Consider the following 13,753-nt stretch of genomic DNA (forward strand, 5'->3'; position numbering starts at 1 on the left):
CTGTGTTAAATTGATATGAGACAAAGCCTGCTGTTTTGAACACATAACATCTCATGCAGAGCAGCAGGGTTTTGCAGCAAGTAGCCTTTCTGCCTGACAGCACCAGGGTCCATGGTTCGAACTTGAGCTCAGGTTACTGTCTGTGTGAGGTTTTGCGTATTCTCCCCATGACTGTGTGGGTTTCCTGTGGGTTCTCCAATTTCCTCTTACCTTACAAAAAAAAAGTGGCTTGATGACTCGAAGTTACCACAAGGTGTTACAGAGTGTCTGAACATACTGTAGTGTTCTGTGATGGACAGCTGCTCCATCCACTGTCCTTGAGATTGGATTTGTATCCAGCGTGATCCAGACCAGAATAAAGATGTGTAATGTAGAATAATACAAATGCAGCCTCTTTCTTCAGAAAAGCCACACTATTCAAAAGCAAGCTGAGTACTTAATGCTGTATTCGATTACCTGGTAATGTCAAAGTTGATAAAAACCTACTAATACTTCAGGAGTGTGCAATAGTTTCTTCAACTCTGAGTTCAGCAAGTAAGTTATGCTTGTATAGTAGTATTGGATTTAGATCAATCAACCTACAGACATATTATCTCTGGTAATCTATAGCATTGACTATGGCTTTTTGTTATGAAAAGGTAAATATATATTGTTTATCACATTAGGTAACAAAAGATGAACATAGATTTAAAAAATGACACAGTTATGAATTCTGAGTACCCCCAACTAAGTTAAAGCCAATACTGCATTAAAAACTGAATAATATTATGCTAAAAGTCAGACATAAGCTAAAAAAAATAGAACAAATCTGCAGACAGAAATACTTTTCAAAGAAGAAATATTCCTACGATGACATGTGCCATTGAAATGACTTTGTTTCATTTCCACCTCATATATCACGTGTCCAGACAGCCACCTGTGATCACCACCTGCGATCTAACCCAGGTGTTAGTATTAAGTAGCCTGCTAGGGGTCTGCTGTCTGCTGAGTGGACTTCGTCAGCCAGCAGTTGCACAAGAAGGCTTATGAAGGTAAACAGCAGCCAATAAGAGAACAGTTCAGTTTCTCCATATGGCATTCATTTGTTGTTGTGCAGCAGGTGTGTAGGTGTAGACCTAGTTTAATTTCAGTAAGTGGCACCTGTCAATAAATGATGCTACAGATAAAAAAAAAGAACATGAAAATATAAAACCTTTCCTTTCTGATCTACTTCGCGAGGATCATGTAGCCTAATGCATACTGTATTTAAAAAGAAATTCATCAAATTCAAATCAATGCAGCCCTCAAAACATGCATCTATAGCCTTGACCTGAAGGAATTATAAATCATGCTGATAGTCTCTTATTTTAAATTCATAATCTGTTATAATCCAAAAACATTTGCATGCAAAATATAAAAAAGGGAGATGATCATTTCAATTGCCTCCAAACTGCCCATATAGTTTTTTTAATCTATCACACTATTAGGAAAGAAAAAAAAATTCTGAGTGTGATGAAAATTTAAACAGCACGATCGGTTTTGTCATGGCTTGCTTTCTCAGTAACCATGGTACACATGCATGCATTATTAACTGGCTCAGTAACACTGGCAATGAGGCTGCTGTAGTCTGCCTCAGAGCTAAGCTTTTTCCTGGGGATTTTGTATCATCAAACTCTGCTGGGAAATATGGAGAAATAAATAATAACCCCACTACCCTTCTCAAGAAAAGTGGATTAACGCAACATTTTGTGAGATGTAAGCTGTTTTGGAAACGCAATGGAGGGGACTTTGTTATCAGTGGAGGGCGAAAAGCCCCAGAAGCGAGTAAGGTTCAGGGTGGCTTCAGGGAGCAGCGGCCGGGTTCTGAAGGAGATGTTTAAAGATGATGGGCCATCAGATTCTCTGGACTCGGACTGCACTAGTAGCTCAGAAGTGGAGCGGGCCAGCACACCGTCCACAAGCGGAGAGCCAAATGGTCACATTGCAGTATACTTAGGCTCTGAGTTGGACGACAGTGAGAGCGAGCCAGATGACTTGCTTCTGTATGCTGGAGCCAAGGACAAGGACAGGGTGTTCAGCACCAAACGGGTCAACATCCTGAGCAAGAATGGGACAGTACGTGGAGTCAAGCACAAAGTCAGTGCCGGGCAAATAGTGTTCGGCAACCTGACCAAAGTCACTCAGGTAAATACAGTAGATATTTCATAAAGATCCACACTGAACCACCTGAGTATTTTATTTCACTAGGTCTTCATGCTCATGTCTTCCCAATACAAACAGAATTTGAATGAAATTTGTCCTAATAATGTGTTTATTAACGTGTTTTAACTCATTAGAGCAATTTTTTAAAAGAATCATCCGTCCCAGGTGTCCTCAGGAGTGTCAGAGTCTCCTTCCTGACCAGCGATAGGTTACAAGTCCTCTCTACCTCTCATATGCTTTGGCTGGACAAACGAGATGTCTCCGAGGACAAGGTCACTGTACAATGAAAGATTAATGAGAGATTTCTTTAAGTGTTTTAGCGAAGTTAATCAGCTTAATGTATTTCACCGACTTCCACTTTCTGCTCAAAGAGCTCTCAAAGGCTGTCATGTGATATCCAGTTCAGTTTCACTTGTTTTCTGGGTTACTGAGTTTAACTCGTGTAACTTGGAGATGTATGATATAGTATAGGAAAAAAATTATATAATCATTTTCTGTGATGAAGTAAAAAAATCTTTCACTGTATCTTGTAATTGTAGTCACACAATGTCCTAGACTAAAGTTTCCTGAAAATCTTTTTATCTGTGTCGTAACTGGTTACTTGGGATGGTTGGTTTATAACATTAAAGTAAATTCATGGTAACAAGTTTGAACCAAAGTTTTCTTCTCCCTATCCTCCTGTAGGTCTTGTAGATTGTAATGCAAGTCACTGTTTTGTTGTTGTTTTATTTTAAAAGAAAAAAGATTGCAAATCATGGTGCTTTCATATTTTCATAGTTATTCTTTTTCATAAAGGTCCCAGAAAAGCTGGTAAGAAGCATAGAGAAACAGATTTCAGCTTTCTGTTAGTCACAGAGATCACACTGTACTTGAACTGTGATGTGATTAACCAGTGATGAAGCCTGATTAAGTCTGGCATGGTTTAGTTTATCCTCTAAACATCCCCTGGAGATCAACTGTCATACATTTGTTCAGAGATCACACACTCCATTAGCCCTTTCTGTTTGTTCTACACTTGCACTGTTGATGCAGATAATTCCATTACAAATATTCCAATTTAATATGACCCGATTCTTACGATAAAGATTTTGACATTTTTGCATTTTTTTCTCATGGTGGTGTAGCAGGTCACAATGGCGTCTCTCAATGTCATCAGCAGTTTGATCCAGAACTTGCTTACTGACTGGTTGGTTTTCTGTGCATTGTTCTGTTCTGATTTCATCCAGAATCTCTGTGCCTATGACCAGGATAGAGATTACCGAGCATGAGCAAATGAATGAATAAATGAACAAATCAATTTTTTTAATTAATTCATCAAAGCTACAAAAAAAACTTACTGAGTAAAATATCTTTAATATGATTGAATTTATCAAATATTTCTTATTATGAGTCTATTATAAATCAGATAAAAAATTATTCTGCTTGTTTTGATCCACCCATTTTATCCACCTAGCCACATATCATTCATACATACATACATACATACATACATACATACATACATACATACATACATACATACATACATACATACATACATACATACATACATACATACATACATACATACATACATACATACATACATACATACATACATACATACATACATTCAACCAGATCTATCAGTCTTTTTCCTTGCACAGTCACATTTTGGCATATGCATTTTTTTTTAGTATTTCACACATTACAGAGTGTGAAGTGTGAAACTCTGATTCACACTTTAACACATGACTTGATGTGCTGGAAGTACAAATGTGATCACAGCCACAGTGTCTTACAAAATCCCACAAATGCTTGCAACATCAAAATTTAAAAAAAAAAAGTTTTTGAAAGTATGAGGAATTGGGAATTATATGTTTATATGCATTTTGACTGTGATGTGTTTTTTCATCAGCGATCAGTGATTCAATTTAACTCACTGATTCATTCATTTCCAGTCATTTTTTACAGGGCATCGTCAAGTTAACACACATTTAACCATTTGCTTGCATCAAACTAATTTCAGGTAACAACATGTTTACATCTGAAAGGTGTATTTAATGATTTGCTGCATTTTGTTTGTTTTGAACATTTTGAACAAAAATTCCAATATAACTGAGGTAACATGGTGGCACATTCCAATAGACCTCATCAGTTTATATCACAACTTATTTTTCTTCTTTCTTTGAGCTTCAGGAACATGTGACTGTATACATTGAATATATTTCAGGTATCAGGGTTTGGTGTCTGTTGTGTGACTAAATTAAATGTAGATTTTTCTTTACTAATGTATACCTATGGTGTCCTATATCGGTAAAGCGTATTTCTATAATTAAATATATTCACACTCTAATGCAAGCATTATGAATTTAAGATTATTGTCATTTATTGATAAGTGCTATAGATTCTGAGGGATTTTATTGATATTGAAGTTATTGAAACCTGTGGATTTGGGAAGATGAGCTCTTAAAATTTTTTTGTCTTTACCTCATATGCATAATTATAACTGCAATATTATGGCATCCGAATCATGCAATCACCCAGACCAGCTTTCCAGATCAATCTCTCGCATACATATCATAAATTTTAGAAATAAACTGAAAGATAAGCTCACTTTGTTTAAAGTCTGTGCGTCTGTTGGTCTTTGTTTTTTCTCTCTGCAATGTAGCCTGAGCTTACTCTAGAATTTGGCCGGATCGTGATCTACACCACCAGCTTCCGTGTGGTCAGGACGACGTTTGAACGTTGCGAGCTGGTGCGCAAGATATTCCAGAACCACAGGGTGAAGTTCATGGAGAAGAACATTGCTCTGGACAGTGAGTATGGCAAGGAGCTGGAGGCGCGCTGCAGACGGGTGGGAGAGTCCCCTTCCCTCCCTGTAGTCTTCATCGATGGACACTACCTGGGGGTCAGTGCTCTCTCTACAAACTGTGAGACTTCTGCTTTTATTCTGGTTTATTCTATCTAATGTTTTTGAACACACAATTCCTGAGCATTATTGTTTTAATAATGTCATTTTAATACTCTAAAGGGATAATAGGTGAAATTTGAGAAATGAATTAACTTACTAATGAATGTTTAGTGAATTAAGAAATATGAATAACTAGAGCTAATAATTAGAATAATAATCTAGACCTCTTCTTAGAGGTCTAGATCTCTTCTTCTTATGAGCATCTTCTTATGAGCTTCTTCTTCTTATGACCTTCAGGAAATTCATATGATGCAATTTCCTGTTGAATATGTGACTGTGGTAGAGAGTATGTTTCATTACTAATTATGACTCTGAGGATGTAAAGGATGTTTCTACCATTAAACAGATTCAATGCACATTAATGCATTTTTGAATAAGATAATCAGTTTTAATTCAAAAGTGTTTGAACACATAATATTTAAGCATTATAGTTTCAATGAATTCATTGTAGTTGACTCTAAGTGAATGTGGATGAATATAAGTGAATCAAGGACTGTTTATTATTGAGGTTTAGTGAATTGACAAATGTTAGAATTAACTAGAACATTATAACATATATAATAACATAAATAAATCTCTAGGCTTTTGCAACACCCTTCAAATTTATTTATGTACAGATTAATGTTTTAGAGTTTTATACTGGTTATAAGTATTTTATCTCATGACAGCTTTGAAAGCTTTTTACTTAAATATCCTCGTACTTAATAACACATTAATTTAGACTAGCATTAGGAATCAATCCAGAATAGCTAACAATACGTTCCTGCAGACAAACTACATAATCAAAGCCATACCGCAGCTCAGGCATATTTCTAAAAGAAAATACATACAACGTTTTATTAAACACACACTCCAAATTGATAGAAACCAGATTTGGTATCTGATAACTAATAATGAACTCAACTTACATCAGAACTACTATTCTGCACCCTCCACACCACCCAACCCCCATTCCTGATAAACACTATGTCCATGTTACGTCTGCTTTCTTGTCTTGTTTATTGTTTTGTCTAATCGACTGTCATGTCTGTTTATCCTACAGCCACCACTCATCCATACTAACCATTAATTAAAGTACAACACATGCACAACTAAGAGTGAAGTAAAATAAATTACGTCTCAGTGGTTGATGGCAGGCCAAAAATAAATAAATAAATGATAATTTCGAGTCCCATTAGGATTTGACAGTGAACAGTTAATAAGCTCCAGATAGATTGGCTTTCTTATTTAGCTGCTAATCTGTATCATTTAGCTTCATCTGTAGCAATAATATGATTAAACTGTAATAAAATATAGCTGTCTAAAACTTCTGGAGCTGGCATCATAATATATCATTTTCCCTTTCATTAATATTCATAATTTTTATTAATATTACCTAAGAGTTGGTTTAAGCATTGCTATGGATGTATAATGAAATGTATATTTGGAAAAGTATAATGCCTGCTGATGCCTGCTTTGCTCTACAGCAAAATGATGTATATATGTATATCATTTTATTTTTATTTATTTATTTATTTATTTATTTATTTATTTATTTATTTATTTATTCATTCATTTATTTATTTATTTTTAACAGGGTGCAGAGAAAATACTGAGTATGAATGAATCAGGGGAACTGCAAGACCTCCTGACTAAAATTGAGGTAAGGTGCATGTGAAAATTTTTGATCAAAGCAGAATATAAAACCATTTTGATCTCTGCACATGGACATTGTGAGTGTCCTTCCCGTGGATCACGGGTGTCCTCAAGGCACACCAGTTTCCTCCCTCAGTCCAAAGCCTTGTATTATTGCCTCTCTAAATTGTCTGTAGTGTGTGAATGGGTAAGTGTGTAAGTATTTGTGAGTGAGTGTGCCCTGCGATGGGTTGCACCGCATCCAAGGTGTCCCCTGCCTTGTACTCCATGTTCCCCAAGACAGATTCAAGGCTCCCCAAAACTGTGTAGGATAAGTACTACAGAAAATGGATAAATAGATGAAGAACAAGGTAAAACAACTGATATATTCAAGTCTTAAATCTTTACTAGATGTTTTGAGATCCATTGACATTTTACATGTTATCTATTTAACCAAAAAAGACAGAAAATAAAAAACTCAGATTTGTGAGAATCAATTGCAAAGGAATATATGGTTTCACAGATGCCTAAATACCTTAATCGTGAATGGTTAGTAGAAGATCTTCACATTGTATACAGCCAGTGAGATCAGTGGGTGGTTCAGTGGGTAACGTTATTGTCTCACAGTTCTAAGGTCCATGATTCAATGCTCTGTAACCCAGTAGGCTCTGATTACTGTCCATGTGTGAGTTCTTTCCACTTCTCACCAATGACACTGAAGACTCCTGTTTATCACTGGGTGTAAATGAGTGTGTAAATGTGTGTGTGTTAATGTGCATGTTTGTGTATGTTGCCGTGTGATGGAATGGCATCCTATCTAGTGTGTAGTGTAAATTCCCTCTTATGATTCTGTCTCTGGATAGTCTCTGGATTCACCATATCCATGACCAATATAAAGAACTTACTGAAATAAATGAATTTGAACCTTAATTAGATTTGGGTTTCCCTTTAAGCATTTAGGAAGCTTAAAGCCTCTAGGTAGTTCTGTGTAAATCGTTACAAAGATGGTTGTATGGTTTCAAGTCAAAGTTAAGAAGAACATTTAATTATCCAAAGAATCCATAAGGAATGGACTTCTTCCCCCTAAAATATTGGAATGTTAATACTGATTAACTGGGGGCACGGTGGCTTAGTGGTTAGGACGTTTGCCTCACACCTCCAGGGTTGGGAGTTCGATTCCCACCTCCGCCTTGTGTGTGTGGAGTTTGCATGTTCTCCCCGTGCCTCGGGGGTTTCCTCCGGGTACTCCGGTTTCCTCCCCCCGGTCCAAAGACATGCATGGTAGGTTGATTGGCATCTCTGGAAAATTGTCCGTAGTGTGTGATTGTGTGAGTGAATGAGAGTGTGTGTGCCCTGCGATGGGTTGGCACTCCGTCCAGGGTGTATTCTGCCTTGATGCCCGATGACGCCTGAGATAGGCACAGGCTCCCCGTGACCCGAGAAGCGGTAGAAAATTAATGAATGAATACTGATTAACATCTGTGGGTTTGAAGTGAGATAGAATGCATTGAAGGAGCAGAAATACTGCATGAGCTGACAGTGATGTTTGAAAAAAAAATCAAGTCAGGATGTGAGACAAATTTTAAAGAGCACTGAGGTCTGAGTTATGAAATGATTAAGTACAGAACCAATGGTAAACTTTCATAAATTATGGATTGGCATCAATATATGCCATGTGAATAATGGATAATGTCAATATTGCTTCAGCAAGTGAAACAGCGCTTGAGAATACACACACACACACACACACACACACACACACACACACACACACACACACACACACACACACACACACACACACACACACACACACACACACACACACACACACACAGAGTATGCACCTTACTGTCTTTGTGAGCGCTTTCTACTGAAATAGTTATTACAGCTGCCTCACCTGAATCTAACCATAACTTTAACCTCAGCAACCAAAATTAAACCTATTAGTGCTTTTTTTTAAATACAATACAGTTTTTTTGTAGTTAGTAGGTTTTTGTTGTTTTTGTTCATGGGGATCCGCAAATGTCAGATATTCCTATTCTTGTGTGGAAATATATATATAAAATATATATAAATAAATAGATTTATATAAAGATATAAATACAGCAAGATATAAGAACATGCCCACACACACACACACACACACACACACACACACACACACACACACACACACACACACACACACACACACACACACACACACACACACACAAACACACACACACATTCATCATTCATGAGTCATATAGTGCACTGGTGTGCCTAAGGCTCTCATAGAAAAAGCCTGCACCAATTTCTCCCCATAAAAATACCCCACACTTCCACAGCTGCCTTTCGTCTTCTCAAGTGTGTTTTGTTTGACAGAGGGTACAGCATCCCCACACATGCCAGACGTGTGGTGGCTTTGCCTTCATGCCCTGCTCTATGTGCCATGGCAGCAAGATGTCTGTGTTCAGGAACTGCTTCACGGACTCCTTCAAAGCCCTCAAGTGCACTGCATGCAACGAGAACGGCCTTCAACCGTGTCCCAACTGCTCTCACTAAGTGCCTGCACAGCTTTTTCACTATCCGTTCTCCTTTTTCTCACCCATTGTTTGCCATGTAAAGGACTGTACCAGAAAAAATTCATATACAAGTGCATTTTTTTTTGTTCTCCTCTGGTGGGATTGTTAATAAATGTTTTTAAGAAAGCCCGTGAAAGCATTTGATTCTTCATTCAATTTTATTTGACATCACAGTGGGTCTGCAATGATTTGCTTAGCAGGTCATTTAATACTCCACAGCAACAGTCATTTCCAGGCTGTAGTCAGATTGCCTGTGTCCAATTTCACTATAATGCTGTAATTGAGTAACAAAAACATTGCCAGGAAATCAGAGGTACAGCTCATGCTTTCAGTAACCTCAAAACATCACAAACCAAAATTCAACTGACTGAAAGATGTAATGAATGCAGAAAGAACATTTGAAGCTTCTGAAGTTTGGTCTGCTGTATAAGCTCCCAGGTTACGTCCAGTAACACAGAGCTCCCCGATTTCATTTGCAGCCAAGGACCTCTAAAATTAAAATCAATTTCTATTACACTGTCTGAACATCACCTATTGATTCATGGTCTTAATCTCGTAATTTAAATGTTACATTATTCTGAATATATACTGGAGCTATGAAGAATTCTCTTATTCATGACCTTTCCACATTTATATTTGGCTGAACTTATTATTTATAACTGTTTATAGGTTTTTTTTTATTGATGATGTCAAGTGATCAAGTGAGCAAACGAACATGCAGCTAATGAGAAGAATTTGCTTTTACATATGCAGCTAATGAGCAGAATTTGCTTTTACATATGCAGCTAATGAGCAGAATTTGCACTTACATATGCAATCATACTGTACACAGTACTACATGCAGCGGAATGCTTTTACGGCTGTCTGTTTTTTTTTATAAAAAATATCTGAATAAAAAGTCAAAAATGGAATTTAAAGTGAAATGAAATTTATTAACTTGTAATTTCCACCAATGACACTAAACATTCAGAATCCCAGAACCCCTGGCTATACTATATGGCCCTGCAGGTCCCCAGACTCCACTACATAATCATTACTGCTTACAGCTTCTATAAGGGGCAAATTAACCCCTTGTGTACCATGAAAGTGGAACTGATTATGTTTAGCAGAGAGTCTAAACATAATTCACTTCAACAGTTCACTTAAAAATGACATTTAAGCAAGTTATATCATGAATCTGGTCAAATGTATTTCTCATTATACAATCAACAATAAACCAAATATAAGATGAAGCCTATTGCTTTTTAGAAATTATTTATAAAATAATCTTCCAACAGAACAATGTAAAGCATAAAAATAGTAAAATATGCCTAGAAATAGGTGTAATAATCTTAGATGTTGTGTCTTGTAATATTTTAATAGGAAATACTAGATCATTTAGACTACATTCAAGATATTTTAATATGCTGAGATTTTATTTTTTGCAGTGCATCTCGCACATATGAGTCTCTATTAGTCTCAGTGTAACCTGCAGTATTATTTGCTTATTGTAACTTTAGATTTGAGTATGTAGGTTTGAAATGAAACTATACATGTTTACCTGGTAGCTAACCAGGAAAGTGCATTTTATACATATTCCTCCTGATTTAGGGCATCGTAATGAAGTGGCTGCTCAGTTGTGTCATAGAGAAAACCAGTAAAAATGGTTCTATATGTAACCTTTAAGCCTGCTGTTGCTGTTTCTCAATGAGAAGAACAAACTCTACAAAATAAACTAATCTCTTGCATTCCTGTTACGACCAATTTTTAACCTTTTTTACATTTTGGAAGATCTAAGTTGAAGTTGTGTATCTTTAAAATGTATTACAATTTAAACATCAAACTGAACCATAAGAACCTTCAAACATTCAGTATTTGTTCCTTTGGGAATTAAAGTGTTCCTGTGCAGTACCTTTCTTTCTGATTGTGCACGTCATTATCATCAGAGACATCAAAAGTGTTAAGTACATAGAGAACACAACAGCACAGTTTTTAATGCAGCCAACAAAATGATGTGAAATGATGTAATGATATTTTAATGACTGAAGTGACAGCAAAATAAATAAATAAATAAATATAAATAAATAAATAATAAAAAAAAAAACAATGTACATTACAAACTAAAATAAGGATCTGGTTACGTCTATAGGTCACTGACTGTATTAAAAAGGCTGTATTCTGCATCTAAAGAGGTATATAAACACTTCAGCATATAAACCAGTCAAAATCCAACAAGATGGAATACAAAGCTGAGACCTGGATCTATGTTGATCCCTGACGATGATAACAAACCAGGCTGGATGCTGGTGCATTAAATACAGATTACATTGAAAAAGTGGCATCAAAGCAAAAAAATCCCAAACAGATTATTCCTTGAAGTTGTTGTTCTTGGTTGCAGCACAGTTCTGGACGGATCTCAGGGAAGGAGCCGGTGGTTGATCTCTCATTAGACGGTGCCACATTGACACTGTGAGGATGAAGGACGGAGGACGGTGATGTATTTGGTCTCTGTGCTCTCATAGCCCTGTACAATGCTGCTTGATTCCGATGCCACAAGGCAGCATTGTAAAGAGGCTCAAAGCGCAGAGCAGGAAACCAAAATCATTAATCCACATAGCGGAGGAAGAACAGGAGGAGGAGGAGGAGGAGGGGGGGGTATAGTACATAGTGCTGTCATTTCCATTTTTACCCCTTAAGACATACAGACACGAATAACAGCAGAGAAAGCAAAAAAATGAAATGAAGTCATGGTCAGCTGCGCCCCCACCGGTGCTCCTACAGAGGAAATGAAGGGGGGGGGGGGAATTAACAACATACCAAGAAATATTCACACAAATATCAGGTATATAGGTTACATCAACGACCCCGGACATGCATGCAACACTAATACAAATGACCAATTTAAACAGTGGAATTAAAACAATTTCTAGCCTTTGCATCCTTTGATTGTGTCACAGATGATATTTCCAAAAAACATATAAATAAATAAATAAATTCTACCATAAAATGTCACCTGTGTGCTCAATATATCGACATTTTGATCAAATCGATCAAGAAGATCCCGCGCGAGACTTACTGTTGTTGTTTATTAAGACACAAGGACAAACAGGATCTAGAGCAGATTGACATATTTCGGCAAAATAGACAAATAAATGATGTTTTTTTTTACTTGAAGTCCGTGATGGAGGACATGCAGCAGATGCAGCTCGGTGTTCATCTACCTTTCTCTTTCTTCTCCTATAATTAGGATATTCCTTTGTAATTAAAACAGTGGTCAATGAACGTACACTGCGAAAAAAAAAAGCAATTAACGCAACAATTTAACGATTAAATCCCCTTTTCGAGAAATTCCACTCGGTTCATGTCGGTTCTGTGAGGCTGCTGAAATCCGTCACACCGTGTGAGGAGCTCATGAAGCTCTTGATGGACGGCTGGAGATCCCGTGGGCTTTCATAATGGAAATAGATCTCAGCCAATCAGAATGCAAGAAGCGTCTAGCGGATCGTTCAGTCGACCAATGGCATTAGCGCATTTCTAGCGCCTCTATTTCACACATGGAGGTCTGCGTGGTAAAATGTGCATATTCAATAAGCATCAATATTCTCCACTAAACCACTGCTGCTTTTGTGCAGTTATATATAAAAAAGAGACAAAAAGCTGCTCAATGATGTTTCATAAATGAATGACAAATTATTCAAGCAATTCTTCAGGTTTACCCAAATCTGGAATAAACACAAAGGTTTCAGGATTAAAGCTGGTCAGAATGGTTCATCTGGAGGAGTTTTGGTGTACTGCAGGGTGCAATACAAATCCTCACAAGCAGATTTTCACCTTAATGCGGATCAAATATGAAGCTTGCAGGACAAAGGAAGACTATACTCATGAACATGAGCATGCAGCACTGCACCTGAATACATTATAGCATTTACTTCAACCTTAGTACCTGCCTGGTGAGGCTCATGGTGGAATTAATTAGCCTGCTAGCTTATATTATGTGAAACAGAACCAGACAGCATCAATCAAAGTAGGTACAATCAAATATAACTGCACAAATGCAGGACTATACAGTGTGTGTGTGTATATATATATTATATATATATTCAGGTGATATAACTGAGGCCAAGGCCGAGCCTCTGGGTCTAGAACACACCCATTTGAATTTCAATCCAAACACAGATGTTTGGAGTACTAAACAGATGAAGAGAACAATGCGTCACATCATCAGATAAGCTTTATTGAAGCCACGTTAAAAAACAGAAAACCATAACTGCCATCTTAGAAAGTGCCATGTTCTTTCTTGAGGGTGTGGCACCATTCCAGGTACATCTTTTGTGAATACTGTACATGCTAAAGGTATAAAAGATACACCCCCAGTGAAAAGTACAACCTGGTACTTTTATTTCTGGAATATAGCACAGATGTGTGATTACCACACACAAAAATATATCTCTTTACA

The 13,753-nt window shown here is 37.0% G+C and overlaps 1 protein-coding gene and 1 long non-coding RNA gene across 2 annotated transcripts; one reads left to right on the plus strand and one right to left on the minus strand.

The window, feature by feature from the left end:
* Positions 1-1,726: 1,726 nt before the first annotated feature.
* grxcr1a (glutaredoxin and cysteine rich domain containing 1 a) lies at positions 1,727-9,486 on the plus strand. The gene is made up of 4 exons (XM_027136185.2): positions 1,727-2,163; positions 4,832-5,071; positions 6,711-6,776; positions 9,119-9,486. Exons 1-4 carry the CDS (start codon positions 1,756-1,758, stop codon positions 9,296-9,298), a joined length of 894 nt encoding a protein of 297 aa, XP_026991986.1. The 5' UTR covers positions 1,727-1,755; the 3' UTR covers positions 9,299-9,486.
* A 1,826-nt stretch (positions 9,487-11,312) lies between these two features.
* On the minus strand, positions 11,313-12,912 carry LOC125139123. Its single transcript, XR_007138238.1, has 2 exons — positions 12,467-12,912; positions 11,313-12,072 (listed from the first exon to the last, which is right to left on the minus strand). It is a non-coding gene; the product is annotated as an uncharacterized LOC125139123 (long non-coding RNA).
* Between the last annotated feature and the right edge of the window lie 841 nt (positions 12,913-13,753).

This window comes from Tachysurus fulvidraco, chromosome 17, assembly GCF_022655615.1.
Source record: "Tachysurus fulvidraco isolate hzauxx_2018 chromosome 17, HZAU_PFXX_2.0, whole genome shotgun sequence".
In the NCBI taxonomy this organism is placed as follows: domain Eukaryota; kingdom Metazoa; phylum Chordata; class Actinopteri; order Siluriformes; family Bagridae; genus Tachysurus; species Tachysurus fulvidraco.